This window comes from Ornithorhynchus anatinus, chromosome 3 (assembly GCF_004115215.2).
Source record: "Ornithorhynchus anatinus isolate Pmale09 chromosome 3, mOrnAna1.pri.v4, whole genome shotgun sequence".
Classification (NCBI taxonomy): domain Eukaryota; kingdom Metazoa; phylum Chordata; class Mammalia; order Monotremata; family Ornithorhynchidae; genus Ornithorhynchus; species Ornithorhynchus anatinus.
The window spans coordinates 43,722,974-43,744,067 of NC_041730.1; the positions used below are offsets into that span (position 1 = coordinate 43,722,974).

Sequence of the window (21,094 nt, forward strand, 5' to 3'; positions counted from 1 at the left end):
TCTAAAACATCAAAACCTCTTCTTTTTAAAAAATGTAATTTATCTACTGCTTTCATTGCATTCCATGTCCAGGAACACCCTCCACCGTACCCTGGTTCTTCTGCCAATGGTCCAAGGATAATTGCCGGATTTAGAAGCGATCCATAAACCCTCCCAGCATTCTGGGCTGATTAAAGAGTTAATGAAAGCCCTGCCTTCACTCACACCTTCTAGTTGTCAAACTAAAGTTCAGGCCTCATACAGAAGTGTTGTACTCTTAGGTCAGAACGTTTTCCTTAATTAGGTGCTCTTTCCCAAATCAAATAAATATATGCGATTGCAGTTTCGTCAGGGTGTCATTTGATATTGGGAAGGCGTTCATCAAATCTCAGTTGAATTGAGGAAGGGTAACACCTGTGGGCTTGTTCACAAAAGCTCCCTTTGTTCCGGTGACACCCGCGGGCCATGAGGCAATTACATTTGTTGCTTGTACCAAAGTACGAGGCACTTAACTAAACCTCAGTAGGGATAGCTGAGAACCCGAGACTTTTCCCCTTTATTCCTTTGTCCAGCTCTGAGATTAGGTTTTTATCTCAGCTCAGGAAGGGAGTCTGGCCTGAAAAGAAAAAAGTGGGAATGGTTCAGGGTTTTCTTAACTTTTAAAACTCTGATATCTCTGGAGGTGATTGGAATATCTGAGGGTGGGCGGGGAATGCGTCTGTTATACTATGTCGTTCTCTCACAAGAGTTTAGAACAGTGCCCTGCGAACATTAAATGCTCAATATATTTGATTGATTGATTGATTGGAGAGGCCAAGTGACATTCATTCTCCCTTTTTCTCCATTCTTTCCCACCCCCCCTTCCTTTCTGTCTCTGGTTTCCTTCTCTCCCTCGCTTGCACATCACACACATACTACACATATTCTCTTTCACACGCACTTCACGTATTCGGCAGTGAGCTCTGCAAGCGAGATGGTGATCTAAACGTGTGCTTGGCAGCTCTTTTAGGGGAGGGGAGATGTTTTCCCCTAGTTCTCTTTTGGGGAAAAGATAAGGGAATCATCGAATTTATTGATAGCAAAGTTACTAAGAGCTGAGAAGCGGCGACATCGAATTTATTGATAGCAAAGTTACTAAGAGCTGAGAAGCGGCGTGGTCTAGTGGATAGAGCACGGGCCCGGGAGCCAGAAGGACCTGGTTCTAATCCCAGCTCCACCACTTGTCTGCTGTGCGACCCTGGGTAAGTCACTTAACTTCTCTGGGCCTCAGTTACCACCTCTGTACAATGGGGATTAAGACTGAGCTCCATGTGGGACAGGGACTGTGTCCAACCGAATTAGCTGGTATGTACCCCAGTGGTTAGTACAATGACTGGTACATAGGAAGAACTTAATAAATACCACAAAAAGCAAATACCATCCAAAAATACCATAGAAATTACTAATTCAGTTCTTTCTCTCTTTTGATGTATTTTTGGTTTTTCGTAAAACATGTTATAAAAAACAATTTTTAGGCACCCTGATCTAGAAGCAGATGCTAGTGGATAGCAAAGAACTACAATTATTAGGTTTCTGAGCTGTCGTCATCATCATCATCGGGACACAATGAATTCATTCAGTCAGCTCTCCTCTTGCTACTTCACCTCGTTGATCCCTTTCTACAATCCAACCCGCACACTTTACTCCACTGAGGGCAACTTACTTATTGTTCCTCGATCTCATCTTTCTTGCAACTGACTCCTTGCCCAAGTCCTCCTTCTGGCCTGGAACCTCCTCCCCCTTCGTATCCGACTGACCACCACTTTCCAATCCCTTCTCAAATCAGATCTCTTTCGAGAGGCATTTCTCGATTAATCCCTCATTTTCTCTACTCACCCTTTTGCATCTCCTATGCACTTGGATCTGTACCCCTTAAGCAGTTGATATTTACCCCACCCTCAGCCCCCACGCACTTATGTACACTGCATTATTCTCTTCCATTTCCTTCTACATGTAATTTATTTTAATGTCTTCCTGTCTAGAATGTCATCATGTCTTCCAGTTCTATTGTGTTGTCCTCCTCCAAGTGCTTACTTAGCACAGTGCTCTGCACACAGTAGGTGCTCAATAAATACCTTTGACAGATTGATTTTTGACTTAGTTTAATGAACAGAATGTCCACATCTGCCTGCTCTTTGCCTCTCTTCTGTGCGATGGCTTTGCTTGTTCTGCTTGCTCTGGCGTGATGTCGTATGATGAATAGATATGTTTGTCGGTTGTACGTTGGCCACCCTCAGCAAGTATTTATTAAGTATGGAGTGATGTAGAAATGCCAAGGAAAGTACAGTAAAAAATATAGTTAAAGTCATGAGGAAATTTCAAAATGGTCGGAAACTGAATTCTTTGTTTTCCTCACAAAACTGAAGGAATCTTCCCACCTGGGCTTCAGAAGTCCTGGCTTTTCTTGACTTTCTAAACAGGACACCCTAAACTTGAGGGTGACTGATATAAGTCACCAAAGTCAGTCTCCTCCTGCCTTTTCTATTCTGGCCGGAGAGCAGCGGTCATAATACGGCCTGGGGAGAAGGGATGGAGGGAGGGTCAGGGCAGAGGACAAGGATGAAAGGAGGATGAAAAATGCCAAATCCTGTTGCCTCGGCTGGAATGGATAGTAACTGTGGCCAGAGGACAGACTATGGTAATCCTCATTCCTGGCCTCTTAGTCTAGTAGTTCATTCACTCCTGGTTGCAGTGGCTGCTACTGTTCCAATAGTCTTCCGTGATGGATGAGAGATGTGAGGGGAAATATTGCCGAAATTTTTCGATTTCTTTTTAGTTCTCAAGTTTGGCTTACTTCGGTTGCATTAGCATAGTTTGGGGCAGAGCAGAAAGGGGGATTTGGAATATGTTTCCTCTCTAAATCTTAGGTCCAGAATTAAGGTACTTAATCCCCATTAAGGTAGTGCGATGATATAAACTAAATGAACTCTTGGGCCCCTTGGTGGGTCAGTCAGTCGGTCATGTTTATCGAGCGCTTACAGTGTGCAGAGAACCATACTAAACACTTGGGAGAGGACAGTATAATAATCTAACAGACATATTGCCCGCCCACAACGAGCTTACAGTCTAGATTGTAATAGAAGTAAATAAAATTACAGTTATGTACATAAATTGTGTGGGGTTGGAGGGGAGCAGGGCGGGTAGACGGTGACACAAAGGTCAAGGTTGGATGCAGGGGACACTGGCCACATGCTGCTTCTTCCCCCTCTGGAGGTGGCGTCCTAGGGCTCTGGCCAGCCTCCCGACCTGGGGGATGGTTGGAGTCACCAAACTGGTTTACCACCCAACAGCCCCAAATACCACCCCAGTTGTAATTTGGGGATATTTCGGTTCTAACCCTAAAGTTATTTGATGCCTCAAACTCTTTAAACCGGCAGGAGCCCTCGTATTTACAGGTAATCCCTGCTGTAAATCCAATGGACCAAGCCCCGCTCAGGGAATCATTCATTCAATGGTATTTATTGAGCGCTTACTATGTGCAGAGCACTGGACTAAGCGCTTGGAATGGACAATTCGGCAACAGATAGAGACCATCCCTGCCCATTGATGGGCTCACAGTCTAATCGGGGGAGACGGACAAAAACAAGACAACTTAATCGTGATAAATAGAATCGAGGGGATGGACACCTCATTGACAAAATAAATAGGGTAATAAAATATATATACAATTGAGCACAGTACTGAGGGGAGGGGAAGGGAGAGGGGGAGGAGCAGAGGGAAAGGGGGAAAAGGGGGCTTAGCTGAGGGGAGGTGAAGGGGGCCAGAGAGGCAGCAGAGGGAGCAGAGGGAAAAGGGGAAGCTCAGTGTGGGAAGGCCTCCTGGAGGAGGCGAGCTCTCAGTAGGGCTTTGAAGAGGGGAAGAGAGTTAGTTTGGCGAAGCAGCCCACTGAGGCAGTTGTTACTGGTCCGAACCTTCAGGGATGCACCATCGTATTTCTGACAACAAACCAATCGCTCTCCTAATAAAGGAACTAATTAATAATAATGTTGGTATTTGTTAAGCGCTTACTATGTGCAGAGCACTGTTCTAAGCGCTGGGGTAGACACAGGGGAATCAGGTTGTCCCACGTGGGGCTCCCAGTCTTAATCCCCATTTTACAGATGAGGTAACTGAGGCCCAGAGAAGTTAAGTGACTTGCCCACAGTCACACAGCTGACAAGTGGCCGCGCCGGGATTCGAACCCATGACCTCTGACTCCAAAGCCCGGGCTCTTTCCACTGAGCCACGCTGCTTCTCCCGTCTTCATCGTTTAGTAAAAATGGTGCACCACACCTATTTCTTTCACCTAAAACCATCCAGACCTTAAAGACTGTTCTAGAGGGACAGAAAACGCACCCCGGGCAGTTACACCCAGAATCGTGAGGGCCCAACTCACTGGTCTGGCCATCTCACCAGGAGATCAGGGTTCTAGTCCTGCCTGGGGCTGGGGCATCGGAGGTGACAGTCTCTATGCAAAGAACCACTTGGGGCATTCTGTGAATTGGACAGACCCTCCTATTTTTCAAAGACCAAAGCACTAGTAAGGCAACCGTGGATCAAGTTTTAGGCCCCCGTGAACGGCACTGGCAACTTTCGAGGAAGCTTGGCCTAAATGCATCCTGCATGTTAAAAATAACCCACCAAACTCTTGGTGTACACTTTGCAGTATGTTGCAGCTTCGCTCGCTTACTGGCTCATTGCACTCTGCACCTAATTAGATTCTAGTATTATTATAGTCAGTCTTTGTTGATGTGATCTGATCTCAAAGCATCCAGAGATCTCGCTGCAAGTTGGCAAGGGAATTGCAGAGCAGGAAAGGTTAGAAACTACATTTCTCGGGAAGCGAAGGTGACGTCTCCCTGCTTTTCACAAAGATAAAGGGCTATTCTGGGCAGAGCCCCCCGTACGTACCTGTAATAAATGAATTATTTAATAGTAAGTAATTACACTAACAATTATATTAATTGTCAGTAAATGAATATTAATAAATTATATTAATGGCTGTCTCCCTCCCTAGACTGTAAGCTCACTGTGGGTAGGGAATGGGTCTGTCGATTGTTGTAATGTCCCAAGCGCTTAGTACAGTGCTCTGCACACAGTAAGCGCGCAATAAATACGATTAACTGACTGGGCTCACGATCCTATGCGGGATGGAAGGCCCCATCACAAATCCTCATTTTCCTATCTGAGCCCTCCCTTTTCTAAAAACTATGTGCCAGGGTCTGTTCCTCTGAAGCACTTAGATATTTATCCTTCTCCCAACGTTCTGCATTTAGTCCATTCATTCATTCAGTAGTATTTATTGAGTGCTTACTATGTGCAGAGCACTGTACTAAGCGCTTGGAATGTACAGTTCGGCAACAGATACAAGCAGCGTGGCTCAGTGGAAAGAGCACGGGATTGGGAGTCAGAGGTCATGGGTTCGAATTCCCGATCTGCCCCTTGTCAGCTGGGTGACTGTGGGCAAGTCACTTCACTTCTCTGTGCCTCAGTTACCTCATCTGTAAAATGGGGATTAAGACTGTGAGCCTCATGTGGGACAACCTAATTACCCTGTATACCCCAGTGCTTAGAACAGTGCTCTGCACGTAGTAAGCGCTTAATAAATACCAACATCATCATCATCATCATATACCCATCTATAATTTATTTTAATGTCTGACTCCCCCTCTGATCCGTAAGCTCCTTGTGGGCATGCTTGCCTAATCCACCTACTCCCACTCTATTGTATACTCTATCAGCGGTATTGATCGAAGGCTTACTGGGTGCGAAGCACTGTGCTGAGTGCTTAGAAGAGAACAATACAACCGAGTTGGTAGACACTGTTTCTTACCCACGAGGAGCTTACAGTCTAGAGATCTGGATTTGCACTACTCCGGAACAATAATAATAATAATGTTGGTATTTGTTAAGCGCTTACTATGTGCCGAGCACTGTTCTAAGCGCTGGGGTAGATACAGGGTAATCAGGTTGTCCCACGTGAGGCTCACAGTCTTAATCCCCATTTTACAGATGAGGTAACTGAGGCACAGAGAAGTGAAGTCACTTGCCCACAGTCACACAGCTGACAAGTGGCAGAGCCGGGAGTCGAACCCATGACCTCTGACTCCGAAGGCCGGCCTCTTTCCCCTGAGCCACGCTGCTTCCCTCAGAATCTGTTCGGTCTGATGAGCTGTTTATTAATGTTTACTCTTCTAATTGCACATTACATGGAAACAGCACTGGCCCGGGAGTCAGAGGGCCTGGGTTCTAATTCTGGATCTGCCACTTATCTGCTTGGGCAAGTCACTTAACTTCCCTTCTAGACTGTCAGATCCTTACGGGAAGGGAACGTGTCCATTAATTCTGTTGTATTGTACTCTCCCAAGTGCTCAGTATAGCGCTCCGCACACAGTAAGGAGGAGGGGAGGCAGCGGGCCACCGAGGCCGGCTTTCACTCCCAGCTTGTCCCTGAGCCTTCCTGCCATTGCGCTCGCTGCTGCTGCGGAGCAATTTGACGTCCCCTGGAGCGGTACCAGCCCTGAGGCCTGGGGGACTTCGTGGGCCAAGAGCCGGTGTCACCCTGGCCGCGGCACTCCCTGGTAGCAGCTGAGGGAGAGGAAGAGAGTGCAGGGAAGGAGGCAGGAGGCGAATGAGTCCTGAGCTGGGGAGTTCTCTATTCCCAGCTCTCCCGGAGGGCGGGGATGGGTATTCGGATGAAGCCTGCGGCCTTGAGAGTGGCGGCACAGGAAGATGCCCTAGGTGAAAGACAGCCTAGAGGCAAAGCCAGGCCGGGAGTGAGCGGATGGAGGGAGAGGAAGGTCGCGGAGCCAAGTGGAAATCAGTAGGTCATTGGTATCTACTGAGCACGCCCAGTGTGCAGAGCACCGTACTAAGCACTTGAAAGATCACAGAACTGGGAGTCGGGACAACCGGGTAGAATCGGAGCCACCGACCTGCTTTTTTGGCCACGGGTCATTCGGTTACTATCGCCGCGTCTCTGCTTTCTCATCTGTATTTATTGCTATTGTTCTTGTCTGTCCGTCTCCCCCGATTAGACCGTAAGCCGGTCAAAGGGCAGGGACTGTCTCTGTTACCGATTTGTACATTCCAAGCGCTTAGTACAGTGCTCTGCACCTAGTAAGCGCTCAGTAAAATACTATTGAATGAATCTGTAAAATGGGGATAAGATACCTGTTCTCCCTTCCTTTTAGATTGTGAGCCTCATATGGGCTACGGGTGACGCCCGGTCTAATATCTAGCCCCATGGTGAGTATGGTGTTTGGCAGTCATTTCCCCACTCTCTTTCTCCCCGGGGCCCATTTGGAGCCTCCAGGAAATATAGCTAATCCTGGGCACTTGTTTTCATCTCCGTTAGTAGCTTTCCTGCCCCCTTAGTCGCTGGTCTCCATAGTAGTTCAGTTGCACCGGAAGAGTTGTAAATGACATTGCACTTCATCATTATTTGTTTCTCATTTGTGGTTGTCAGCACTGAGTTTTTTCCCCAGCATATTGTCATCTCCTACCCTGTTTTCCAACAGATGCTATACTAAATAGGCTGTGCCATCTGGTCCTTCCTAAATGTGATGTCTTCCCACATTTTTACTCACCTCTTATTGGGATCTTTTTTTGTTTTGTTTTGTTTCTATTAGTGAGGTTCATCGCTAAAGCCTTTTTTTCTAAAACTAGCTAGAGTGACCCCTCTTTTTTCTGGTGCTTATCGTCAGCTGTTTTTGTATTAATATAGTCTCTCACTATTTCTAGACTGTAAATCGCAAATACTGACGGCTTCTGCTGTATAGTGACAAATTGTAGAAATGAAACCGGAGGTTAAAAATCTTCACGTTCCCACTTGGCAGCAATATTTCCATGATATCTTTAGCCCCCTCCAGGTAGTTTCCAGACCAGCTATTCTAGAATCTATCTGGCTTGAATATTCAAGGTGTACTAGTTTTTCTGCCTGAGCAGTTCTAATTTTAAATTATGCATGTTTTGGGATCCTACTGCTAGAAATTATTCTAACAATAACACGAGAGGGAACCTTTTTGACCATCTTTAGTTGTTTCCCCTAGGATGGCTTCCTCCATTTTTCTGTCAGTAAGGTGTGACTTAGCATTTATTCAAATGAAATTAAATCTAGAAATTCAACATTAAGGCATGGGGCAAGGTTGGTATCTTTCCTCTGTTGCTATACTCTTTAAATCAAGAGGAGGGAGTATTCTTTGCTTTGATCGATTACTTGGGGCTGTTTTGGGTTTCTGGTTATTTTGTTGATAATTCAGTAAGGCCTTTTGTGGCACTGTAATATTCATGAATAACAGCCTAAGCCCAAAGTCATAAAGCCTGGTTGCTTTCCTCGATAAACATTTTCCTCTATATAAATCCACAAGCTCCCATCTCTTAGGTTTCAGACAAGAATGGTTCCATTTTTAATTTTAATAAGGACTCTTACCATGCCAAAGGGGAAATTTTGATTTCTGCTTTATCCTTTCAACCTTTGAAAACTTACAATTCATGAATGCTCTAACAGGTCAGATGTTTCACATGTGCTTAAGGAAATTTTTTTGAAGCCCTTGTATTCCTGAGTGCTCTCTCTTACGGTGGCTTAAGATTTCAGCTCTGGCTTTCTTCGAGCTACCCGTGGTGGATTCTTCCTGTTGTTTTTGAGGTCTTCAAGATCGAACCTATGGTGGTCACGCAGTTAGTGCATACGATATATAGGCAAAAGAGGGCCCGGTCGTAGTGTAAGGTCAACATCATTAGTTTTGCAAATTATAAAGAGATTTGGCGATAGTCATTACTGCAATACAGTGTGGTGGGGATCTAGTCCGCAACATAGAATGAACTGTGATCTTAATTAGGACTTTGACAAGCCCACTCCGATAAAATGATGAGATTATTCGTAATTGGTGTCACAATCCATTACCATTGAGTTCATCTTGAGCTTCCTAACAGGTCTAGCCTTGGTGCTGGCCCCAGGATGTGGATGAGTGTGTGGCTGCCCCGTTCATGCTGTTACTGCGACAGGAGGGCACAGTTTCAGTCAACATCCTAATGACCTCTTTTGAAGTCTATTAAATTAATGACCCTGTCACATTGCTCTAACCTCTTACAGCTTCATTACAGGGGCCTTTAGGATGATTTTTTTTTTCTTTGGTAGCACAATAGTGCATGAGATAGAAAAACGCCGTAAATCTGTTCTATCAAAATGCTCCACGTTTTACTAAAAGCTAATTTTGAAACTGAAAACGTGAATGCAAATTAGATTTTCGGGATCAAATTATATTATACGGGATGTACTGTTTCTACCGAACCCACGTGAAGACATTTTCTCCCCTAAGAATAATTATTTTATTGTTCTTATGCTTAACCCCAGGTGCCTAGAGGGCATGTTTGGCTGGAGGGTGATAATCTCCAGAATTCTACAGACTCCAGGTCCTATGGACCTATCCCATATGGACTGATCAGAGGCCGTATTTGCTTGAAGGTACTGTTGTTGGTGAAAATTGGATATGCTGGGTGTTTGCATTAAAACAAAGTAAAACACTGGGATGGATATTATATTTTCAGAGAGCTGGGCTGGGTAGTATGCCAGAAGACATGGCATATAAATCAGTTCCCTTTGCCTAAGGAGTATAGTTATACACTTGTTTCTGCTGCGGGAAACACGGCTGCATCTCCGGTGCAATCTTTTCATCGAAGCAATACGTGCACAATGTATGGAAGGAATTTCCCAGATTTAGGCTCTAGGACATGGATCATGAATTTGGGTTCAAGGCAGAGGGGTAATCAGTCAGTGATATTTACTGAGTACGTACTTAGAACCCAGTGCCTCTGACTCCCGAGTCCGTGCTCTTTCCACTAAACCACGCTGCTTCTCTAAGACAATAGAGTTTAATAGACACAATCCCCACCAAGGAGCTTAAAGTCCATATGTGCAATAAGGCTGGGGAATCATGCCTATGGAGAAAATGGCGTGACTTGCCAATGTCCCACGGAATTTTGTCTCTCAGTCAAAAAGAGAGAAGGGGGCACGGCTCCACCAGCACCGTTATCGGTGGATGCCAGGGCAAGATGGGGTAACAGAGTTAGGGCAGGGCTGTTGCTATAACCCCATCAGTCTTCTAATTTGTAAGTAGCCCTAGTACTTAAAGATTAAAAAATACAAAACTTCCTTTGGGAGGCAGGCAGAGATCTGCTTGGGCATTATTTGTGCCTTCCTCCCACCAACAATAGATCGCCTTATCCAGCTTGACATGCAGTTTTACTGTGGGGATCTGGGGGGGTGGGCCAGGGAATTGCTGGTATGGCAGGTCTCCCCCTTCTTCCCACCCCCACCCCCACGCCCCTGCCCCCCGCCACTATTTGCCTCAGGGCAGAGTGGGGCTCACTGGCTGGGATGGTGGGGTCAGATTGGGGTTTTTCCTGGAATAAAAGGGGAGAAAATAGAAGGATAGAGAAAGAGATTGGGGAGGGGGAAACTCAGGAAAGGCCCAGAGCAGTCCCAGCCATGACGTAGCTGCAGTATCCTGGTGGCGGTTGGGGCGGTTGGTTCTTTTCATTCATTCAAATGCACCCGCCCTTACTCGCACCCATCCCGAATGGCACCATAATACTAATGATCTGACTCCACCTGGAACTTGGCGATGGGACCCCGCAGATCTATTAAAGTATGGTTACTTGGGAAGGACATTTTGCCTAAAACGCCTTTTCAGATGAAATTCAGTTTAGAGGATGGCGTAAAATCAGTTTCCACTAACGCATGGATTCTATTCATTTTGGACTGCAATGGAGAACATTCAGCTCAGTCCAAAAGAAATTTAGGCTGGAATGGGTGAAAGGGCAAAAGGATGTTTGTCTTTCTAAAAGGGATGAGAAAATTAGAAGAAATTGAAGCCTGCAAATAAGTGACTTGTATATAATAGTTCAGTGTTCATCCCTAAACTGAGAATACTGATTTATTGAATTTTTCTCTTATAGATTTGGCCCTTGAGTGACTTTGGATTTCTACGAGATAGCCCCAATGGCTATAGATTTCCTGAAGATTAGCAAGTATCCAGCCATTTTATTTTTTTTTTACACATTCCCGAAGGATAGCTTTTACTAATGACATCGTTTGACATCAAATGATGTCTTTGCTAATAAAAAATATTTGATATTCGGTTTCTAAGACTCTTTTCACAGCTAAAAATACAGAGGAGTGAGACCTGTTGCTCAACTTGGAAAGCAGCGTGGCCCAGTGGAAAGAGCACCAGCCTGGGAGTCAGAAGGATCTGGGTTCTAATCCCTGCTCCACCACTTGTCTGCCTTGTGACCTTGGGCAAGTCATTTCTCTGTGCCTCCGTTACCTCATCTGTAAAATGGGATTAAGACTGAGCCCCATGAGGGACAAGGGACTGTATCCTCCCTGACAACCTTATATCTCCCCCAGCGCTCAGTACAGTGCCTGGCAAACGGTAAGAGTTTAACAAGTATCATTTTAAAAACAAGCAAAAATACTTAAGTGGTATGTACATTAGCTCTACATTCCTCCTTTAACAATACCTTGTTCGTAATCACAGACAGGAACGATGCCTCTGCTTTCCTCTTGCTTTCTTATGTGTACCCTTAAGAGCGAGGGGTAATCATTCTTATTACTGTTTTCTTATCCAGAGAAACCTAAACTTGTTTAATGGTTATGAGGTGACACCTCTAAAGCTTAACAGCAAATCTTTCAGAAGGAGGAAAGCTTTTATGTACAACGGAGCCAGGCGTTTTGAACTTTGGTCCTTTGAAAGAAAAAAATACAAAGAAATAAATTTTATGTTCCATTTTTATTGAAAAATATGAAGTCACCATGAAAATTCTGGCAGGCTGAATAGTCACATGACCAACTTGTTAAAGGGGGTGCCTATCTCTCCTTCCCCTGAAAGTCAGGGAGTGAGGAGGATGAGCAGCTTGGCTAGAATTCACCAAGTATGAAAAATTATTCCCATTTTAATTCAGTTCACGGGGGAGCTCCTTGAAATTATATTTCCCTGGTTATCCTTATAAAGAGTACTAAGGCTGAAATTTCATCAGTTTCCCAGAGTGCACCCCAAAATGGATCTGATTTGAAATCTGTGTTCTCTCAGTGGGACGAAACCCGTCGCCTCCTTCTCTATGTACTGAGCAGTTTTTCTGGTGCACCGTATGAAATTACTTCAGTTGGGTTGGAGAATTTCTAGAATTAGTGAACACGTGTCACAAGAAATCAGGTTAACTTCTTCCACTTCCTCCTTCGAGACAGTATATTTTCCACCGCATCGGCAACTGAAAGCGTAACACTGTTCGTCTAAAAAAAAACACAAATAAAAATTTCAGGGCATAAATTCATTCAAAATATTGATTTGTCATGAAGCTCGGAGTCCCTTGTGATTAGTTCCAAAACTATTCATGTTCACTTTAGATAGACTAACTTCCTGTTAAAACAAAGAATATTCCACCGTAACTTCTTCTGTAGCATGTATACCCTTTAGATTGTTACTGGAAGGGAAGATGAGAAGAGTGCTTTATCGAGCGCTTACTCTGTACTGTGAGTCCCTCGTGGGACGGGGACTGTGTCTAACTTGATTAGGTTGTATGTACCCGAGTACTCGGTACAGTGCCTAGCGCATAGTAAGCGCTTAACAATTGCTACGATTATTACTATTACAGAGCACTGTACTAAGCAGCGTGGCTCAGGGGAAAGAGCCTGGGCTTTGGAGTCAGAGGTCATGGGTTCGACTCCCGGCTCTGCCACTTGTCAGCTCTGTGACTGTGGGCAAGTGACTTCACTTCTCTGTGCCTGTTACCTCATCCGTAAAATGGGGATTAACTGTGAGCCTCACGTGGGACAACCTGATTACGATGTATCTACCGCAGCGCTTAGAACAGTGCTCTGCACATAGTAAGCGCTTAACAAATACCAACGTTATTATTAAGCCCTCGGGAGAGTACAACAGAGCTAGCAGACACAATCTCTGCCCTCATTGAGCTTGCAGTATATTGGGAGAGTCAGATGCTGATATAAATTACAGGCAGGGGAAGCAACCAAGTTAAGGATAAGTGCATAAGTGTAATCGGCCAATCAATGGTATTTACCAAGCGTCGACTGTGTGTGGAGCATGGTACTAAACGCTAGGGAGAGTACAATATATCACAGTTGGTAGAAACGTTTCCTGCCCCCAAGGAGCTTACAGTCTAGAGGGGAAGACAGATATTAACATAAACAACTACGTTACCGATATGTACATAAGTGCTGTGGGGCTGAGGGTGGGGTGAATCAAGGTGTAAATCCAAGCGCAAGGGTGAAGCAGAAGGCAGGGGAAATGAGGTCTTAGGGAATAAGAATAGTAATGACTGTCCTATTTGTTAAGCGTTTAGTGTGTGCCAGGCACTGTAAGGACCGTTGGGATGTATACAGGCAAATCGGGTTGGACACAGTCCCTGTCCCGCGTGGGGTTCACAGTCTGTCTTAATCCCCATTTTACAGTTGAGGGAACTGAGGTCGAGAGAAGTGAAGTGATTTGCCCAAGGGCACACGGCAGACACGTAGCGGAGGCGGGATTAGAACGCGTGGCTTTTCGACTCCCAGGTCGGTGTTCTATCCGCTACACCCTGCTGCTTCTGGGGAAGGACTGGGAAAGGGAAAGCCTGGTTCCTTGGGGGAGATGTGATTTTTTTTCAAGGCTTTGAAGGTGGAGCTTGTGCCACCCACCCCCCCCCCCAAAAACACACACACACATACACTTTCTCCCTCTCTTTCCACCCCCCCCGCCCTATCCCCCGCATCCCCTTCTCTCTCTCCCTCAAAGAGCTGGAACAGTAGGAGGGCAGACCAGCTTTCTTTCTCCTGCCCCACCTAGGAATGTCTCGAGGAGCTGTACCGGCTCTCTGCAGGAGCAGACAGCTCTGCTAGCGGCCCGAGTGGCTGCCAGCAACACAGATCCTGTTCTACCTGGGTCTGTGGAACATGAAGGAGTGTTCCACTAGGCTACACTGGAAAGCAGCGTGGCCTAGTGAAAAGAGGATGGGCCGGGGGATCAGAGGACTAGGTTCTAATCCCGGCTCCGCCGTGTACCTGCTGTGTGAGCTCGGTCAAGTCACTTAACTTCTCCATGCCTTAGTTCCCTCATCTGCAAAAATGGGGACTCAGTACCTGTTTTTCCTCTTACTTGGACTGAGAGTCCCATGTGGGGACTTGTACCGCATTGTAACAAATACCAACATTATTGTATCAACCTCAAAGTGTAATACAGTCCTTGGCGTAAAGTAATAATAATGTTGGTATTTGTTAAGCGCTTACTATGTGCAGAGCACTGTTCTAAGCGCTGGGGTACATACACGGTCATCAGGTTGTCCCACACGAGGCTCACAGTCTTAATCCCCATTTTACAGATGAGGGAACTGAGGCACAGAGAAGTTAAGTGACTTGCCCACAGTCACACAGCTGACAAGTGGCAGAGCTGGGATACTTAGCAAATACCACAGTTATTATTAAAGTGGAAGCAAAACCCTGAAATACGCAATCTACAGAAATCTAAATTGAGCAAACACATTATTTAAGGGTGACATTCCCAAATGTTACATGATAAAGGTGAGATATTAGCCATGCGGTTTACAAGACCCGACTCTAGAATTTGGCAGAATCTTAAATAGGAAAAAAAAGCCAATAAAATGCCTTCAGACCTTTATTCCAGGACATGTCTTCAAGATATACTCGAGTATGTATTGGTCCCACGTTTCTTAGATCATCTTCTGCAATACAAGAGCAAGAGAGAGGGGCTTAAGAACGTAAGAAATTCTGTTAGTGGATCAGATCAGGTCCACCCAAGCCAACAGGCAACAAGATGCTTGGAGGACCCATTAATTGCCCTTTTTGGGGTCCATTCTAGAGGTTAAGACAATGCCTCTAACAGAGTGAAAGTGCCGTGTGGCAGGGAACTTGTCTTGTGTTTAGTATGGTGCCTGCCACTCAGGTGCTGAGTAAATACCATTATTAGTCTTACTAGTAATTTTCCTTCTGATAACCCATTATGGTGGTCTCTTCCCCATATACTTAAGCGAAGCCTCTTGAATTTAATGATATTTTCCGTTTCATAGCTTTGCATGATACTGGAAACAGCTTGGCTTAGTGGAAATCACAGGTCCGGCAGCCAGATCAGAACCCTGGCTCCGTCACCTGTCTGCTGGGTGACCTTGGGGCAAGCCATTTCACATCTCTGTGCCTCAGTTTCCTCAACTGTAAAATGGGGATTCAACACCCGTTCACCCTCCTACTTAAACTCTGAGCCCTGTGTGCGACAGGATCCGTGTCCAACCCGATTAATTTGTAACTATCCCAGTGTGTAGAATAGTGCTTGAAACATAGAGCTAAACAAATACCGTAATCATCGTCATTATGACTACCAGAGAAGTGTTTCCTTTTGTTAACTTTTAATCTGCTCCTTTTAAAACCTAATGGGTGCCCTCTCATTCTGTGTTGTGGAATTTAGTAAATGAAGATTCAGTGTTTGAAGTCAACAGAGCACGGGGCAACCTTTGTCTTTTTTCTATTAGCATGGCCTAATGTTAAAAGCCCAGGCCTGGGAGTCACAGGACCTGGGTTCTAATCCCAGCTCTGCCACTTGCCTGGTATATAACCATGGGCAAGTCACTTACTATCTGTGTGCCTCAGTTTTATCTGTAAAAATGGGGATTCTTTTCTCCCTTCTATTTAGAGTGTGAACCACAGCGGGACAGGGACAGTGTCCAAGCTGATTATCCTGTATCTACCCCAGCACTCAGTTCATGAAAAATAGCCACCTTCATCCCAAGACCTGCCTCAGAGCCCTTGAAGCTTTTCCATCTGCAATTAACTAGTCAACTCACTATTTTGTGAGAGATTATTTTCTAAGACCTGTCAGAGAGTGATGGATGTTTCCAGGGACAACTCCTAATTTTAATATTTTAGCAGAATCTGGTGCTTCTTGGGCATCTGGTTTGCAACAAAGAAACAGGCCGAAAGATGGGGAAGTGTTTTAAAAGGAAAACAATGCTTCTACACGGCTGCATTCCTCTGATTTTTAAAGACGTTCCTAAATAGAATATTCTTTTATTTTGGACATCGATGTTTTGCATTCCTTTCTTTACTCCTTGTATGTTTGAAATTTATTGGTAAGTTGGAAAAAGGTTGTACAAAAGTCATACACTATGAAATTTACTCTAGATTCCCATTGAGGTGTGTCCACTATTAATGCATTTTGCATTTTATTTGAGCCCTACCAGTGTATTTGGGCCAAAGATGTAGTCTCTGACTAGGGTCTGTCCGTACTGGAATCATGGGAGAGTTTCTCCGGTGCTCTCTGTTCCCTTCTCAAGCCTGGGATGCCTGCCAGTACTTTTCTGACTTTTCCTGAACCTAGCACTTTGGTACTAATCAATGCAAATAGATTATTAATTACAGAGTTTTAAAACAGACAAGGGACTTTAAGAATTCAATTGTAAGATATTCTCCTGGAAAGAAAAGTGAAAGCCAAGCCACGTGTTTCTATTTCACCACTTATGTCAGTCTGGTATCGGAAACCATGGTAGTTAGCTATGAATATTAGCACCAGTGAAATGAAACACTTTATTAGATTTTAACTACTGAAAAATATAATTAGCACTTACCATTCTGTGGGGCTCTTTTTTTAAAAAAAAGTCATGCAGTTCATTAACAGTCTATTCACCTATATGTAACCATCTCAGAGATTGTACAACATTAAATCCCGATTTCAACTTTAGGTTAAATCCGCGCTCGGGCTTTCCAGGGAACGATCTAAACATCTCAAGCGATTTTGATGTATTCCATCAGGTAAGATAGGAAAAATGACAAGAGCACACATGATAACTCATGGCAACAAAATTAATGGATATTTATCTCCTTTTGGCTATTGTTATTTGAAAGAATGAGAGAAAAGGGAACCAGGCCAGTTGGCTCTGCTCTGCAAAGGAGCCAATGGCTGCCTGCTTTACCCACCACATGCTCTATGCTGGCTTTTTCTACCTCTCAAAAAAGTTGCTTTGGGAAACAGGATTTTTTAAATTGAATTTTATTTTTTTGTGGTACTGTACCCTCAACAAAATATTTGACTCTCAGTTTACAGTTGAAATGCCAGCTCTCTCCTGGTCTAGGTCTAGCCACACTCCTTTGTCTGGGTTATCATAACCCAAATTTGAGTACAGTTTTGATTAATTCAACCCATATAAACAGCCTAAGCGGATCATGTAGGTCTGACACGTGTTCTGGGGGCGGGATGGGGAGTGTGTGTGTGTGTGTGTGTGTGTGTGTCTGTGTCCCACCCAATGTTATATCCAGTCACTGCAGGTAAGTCAATTCCCTCCATCCACAAGCCTTATTGCTGACCTCCTTGCCTCCAGCCCATTCTCTCCTCTGTTGTCCAGATCATTTTTCTATAACATCATTGTGCACACATCTCCCCCATCCTCAAAAGCCTCCAATGGTGACTCAATCGACTTCACAACCACCCGAAACCCCTGCCACCGGGGCTGGCAACCACAGGAGCCCTCAATATGGTGGCTCAAAGGCACAGGAGCTCTCACTGAGGTGGGATCAGGGATGGAGCTCATCTTCACCTGGCATCATTGCGCCCCACACCACACCGCTTAGTGGATAGAGCATGGGCCTGGGAGTCAGAAGGTCATGGGTTCTAATCCTGGCTCCTCCACTTGTCTGCTGGGTGACCGTAGGCAAATCACTTCACTTCTCTGAGCTTCAGTTAACTCATCTGTAAAATGGAGATGGAGACCGTGAGCCCCACGTGGGACAAGGGACACTGTCCAACCCGATTTGCTTGTATCCACTCCAACGCTTAGTACAGTGCCTGGTACATAGTAAGCGCTTAAGAAATGCCATCATTATTATTATTATTACTGTTCCACTTCCCCTGCCTGGCTCCAGCCTGGGGAATGGAGACCGCGGCAGATGGGGCAGGATGGGCAGAGGGGGAGTGGCCACTTTTGGGGAGCAGCCATTCGTCCCCTCCCCTTCTCCCCCACCTCTTATTTTTTAATAGTATTTGTTAAGTGCTTATTATGTGTCCAACACTGTTCAAAGCACTGGGATCGATACAAGTCAATTAGGTTGGACTCAGTCCCTGTCCTGCATAGGGCTCACAGTCTAAGTAGGAGGGAGAGCAGGAGAACTGAAGTGCAGAGAAGTTAAATGATTTGTCCAAGGTCACACAGCAAGTGATGGGCAGTAATTAATGTTGGTATTTGTTAAGCGCTTACTATGTGCAGAGCACTGTTCTAAGCGCTGGGGTAAATACAGGGTAATCAGGTTGTCCAACGTGAGGCTCACAGTTAATCCCCATTTTACAGATGAGGTAACTGAGGCACAGAGAAGTTAAGTGACTTGCCCACAGTCACACAGCTGACGAGTGGCAGAGCCGGGATTCGAACCCATGACCTCTGACTCCCAAGCCCGTGCTCTTTCCACTGAGCCACGCTGCTTCTCTGGGATTAGAATCCAGGTCTTCTGATTCCCAGGCTCATGTGCTTTCCACTAGGCCATGTTGCTTCCTGCTCGCCCAGGCTGGAAGAGGCCAGGTGACGGAGCTAACCATGCTGGAAGTAAGAGATGTTTCTATGAACAGAGCTTATAAAATCCTGGAGCGTGGTGCGATGGAGACCGAGAGAGGGAATAAATGGGAGAGGGCGAAGTGGAGAGGGATTCTCGGTGTAATCTTCACTTACCTTTCATGCTGGTTCTGAACGGAGCCTTACAACTGCGTGTAAGTAGAGGTAAACGTACCCCATGTATTCCACCATAATATTACAGATGAATTGTAGGACATGCCTTTCATATGCTTATATGAAACTACTAAATTACCTTTTTTAAAAGATGTTCTCCCAAGCCAACTAATGATTAGATTTTTATATGGTCCCTTGAAAAAGAATCAGGAGCAGTACACCCCCTCGACCCCGCCACCTCTGTTCTATTGCATTAGCCCGACAAAAAGAGGTGAGAAAATTTTGCCGGCCCATTGTCTCAACTGAAGGACCGAAGAAAACCCTGTCAGGCTCATCAGAAAGGTTTATGGGAGTCTACATTTCAGAGAGATTAAAGGGAAAATCTGCAGAGATTCTTTCACTCCAAAGAACATTAAATAACTATTAGCAGCTTGGTTCTGTAAATCTTAACTAGAGCTCTCACTGGGTCATTCACAACTTTAAAAAAAAGAGCAAAGGTTTTCTCACTCTATTTGGAGTACGATGAATATTTCTTATTTCCTGTAAGACACAAATGGAATTGTAACCTTTTAACTTCACCCCAAAGATGATAAAATTTGTAGCAAGCAAATCTTTGTCTCTTTTTGCCTCCTAAGCTCCTGAAACTTGGACTAACAACAGTTAATGTTTAATAAAGCAGGTGTGAAGATTAAATTCACACGCTGAGATATCTGCTAAGTTTCAGTATGCATAATTTGGCCCGAAGGACTAACTGCATTTGAAACCCCAACACTTCCCCAGAATGGGTTAAGACATTACTGTAGCAACTGTTTGTTAAAAAGTAGGGGAGATGATTGCAGTGGTTTTATTTAAATATCTATTTCATTTATTTTCGTGTGAGGAAATGTTTGGAAAGTGTTTAAAACTGCTTTTAAGTACTTCGGAGTATCAGTCTCTAGGTTAAAGAAAACGTGTTGTTTTTTTGGCCAGGATCTAGTTATCGATACCGTGCATTCTGATCATGTATTTGCACTTTAAACAATCATGACTTGTATCATTCTTCAAATTACATATACTTCATGCAATTGAGCTTCTCGCTTAAGCAAAGGTGGCCAATTTCCCATTCTGGATAAATCCATATTCCTCCTCAGAAAGCCTTTTTCTGCTTTAGTAAGACACACATAGACAGGCAACATTTAACTTGAAACCTGTTCATTAAATCATAAAGTACTATAATCCTCACCCCGCTGAAATTAGAGAGTCACAATTGTAAGGCTTTCCACAATCTAAGAAAAATTGCAAACAACTTGCGGTTTAATTACGGGCTCAAAAGAGAACTGCAGGGCTTTTAGAGAATGGGTGGGAATTTAGTGCTGGGGGAAGGTTCCAGACTTAGCCGAGAAGCAGCGTGGCCCAGCGGATAGAGCCCGGGCCTGGGAGTCCGAAGGACCTGGGTTCCAATCCCAGGTCCGCCACTTGTCTGCTGTGTGACTTTGGGCAGGTCACTTCTGTTTGCCTCAGTTCCCTCATCTGTACGATGGGGATTAAGACGGTGAGCCCCATGTGGGACAGGGACTGTGTCCCACCTGATTAGCTCATATCTATGCCAGTGCTTAGTACAAGTGCCTGGCTCATAGTAAGTGCTTAATAAATACCAAAAAAAAAGAAGTCCGTAGGAACTCAGGTTGTTTTATCAAGCTACAGCATAGGTAGATCCAGGGAACCTGATGGCTGACCTCTCTCCCATCCAGATCCAAGACTGTCTCTTAGACCAGCCCAGAAGAAACCTCTTTAAGAAATGCAGGTTGATGAGACTTGCTGGTTTATTCAAATCTTAACTATACCTATGATGCCAACAAGTGGGCCAAATGTTGCTAGGTTTTCAATCGCCTGGCCTAAGGACAGTAAAACCAACTCGTTTCCTTTAATCCACCACGGGCAGCAGTTCACCGAAGCAACGATTTTCAGATGTTCCCAACCTGGTCTGGATGTGTAAATCACTTGGGGATTAAGGATTCAGTATCCCATTCCTGATCCTACTCCAGTACCGCCAAATGCTGATCGCAACTAGCAAGGAATGTTTTTCAGCGTTTTGAGCTTTTAGAACAGTGCTTGGCACATAAGCACTTAACAAATACCATTATTATTATTATTATTAAAACATGCTTTACAATATTAATGTTCTTAAATACCAAAGAATGGGTGACTAAAATGAACAAAAACCAAGAGTGGAGATTCATTTTCAAATCTCCCAACTGTCAAGACCCAACAGTCTTTCTCTGGATTTGTCAATGGATGTGAAACTTGAAGCACTTTTAAACACCTACCCTCAGATTGAGGGAATCCCAGATAGAGCTGGCTGAAGGAAGGCCCAATGTCCAATCAATAAATCAATCAGTAGTAT

The 21,094-nt window shown here is 44.7% G+C and overlaps 2 protein-coding genes across 5 annotated transcripts in view; one reads left to right on the plus strand and one right to left on the minus strand.

Moving 5' to 3' along the window:
* The window catches only part of IMMP1L (inner mitochondrial membrane peptidase subunit 1), a 75,634-nt gene extending 64,495 nt beyond the window's left edge, over positions 1-11,139 (plus strand). For both annotated transcript variants that reach the window (XM_029061557.2, XM_029061558.2), the window contains 2 exons: positions 9,353-9,463; positions 10,957-11,139. In XM_029061557.2, the coding sequence (XP_028917390.1) occupies positions 9,353-9,463; positions 10,957-11,025 (180 nt within the window). In that variant the 3' untranslated portion in view covers positions 11,026-11,139. The remainder of the gene's footprint in view (positions 1-9,352; positions 9,464-10,956) is intronic.
* Positions 11,140-11,770: 631 nt separating this feature from the next.
* Positions 11,771-21,094, minus strand: part of DNAJC24 (DnaJ heat shock protein family (Hsp40) member C24) — a 63,782-nt gene continuing 54,458 nt past the window's right edge. For all 3 annotated transcript variants that reach the window (XM_007659196.2, XM_001506206.5, XM_029061266.2), the window contains exons 4-5: positions 14,665-14,733; positions 11,771-12,289 (exon numbers count right to left, since the gene is read on the minus strand). In XM_007659196.2, the coding sequence (XP_007657386.1) occupies positions 12,159-12,289; positions 14,665-14,733 (200 nt within the window). In that variant the 3' untranslated portion in view covers positions 11,771-12,158. The remainder of the gene's footprint in view (positions 12,290-14,664; positions 14,734-21,094) is intronic.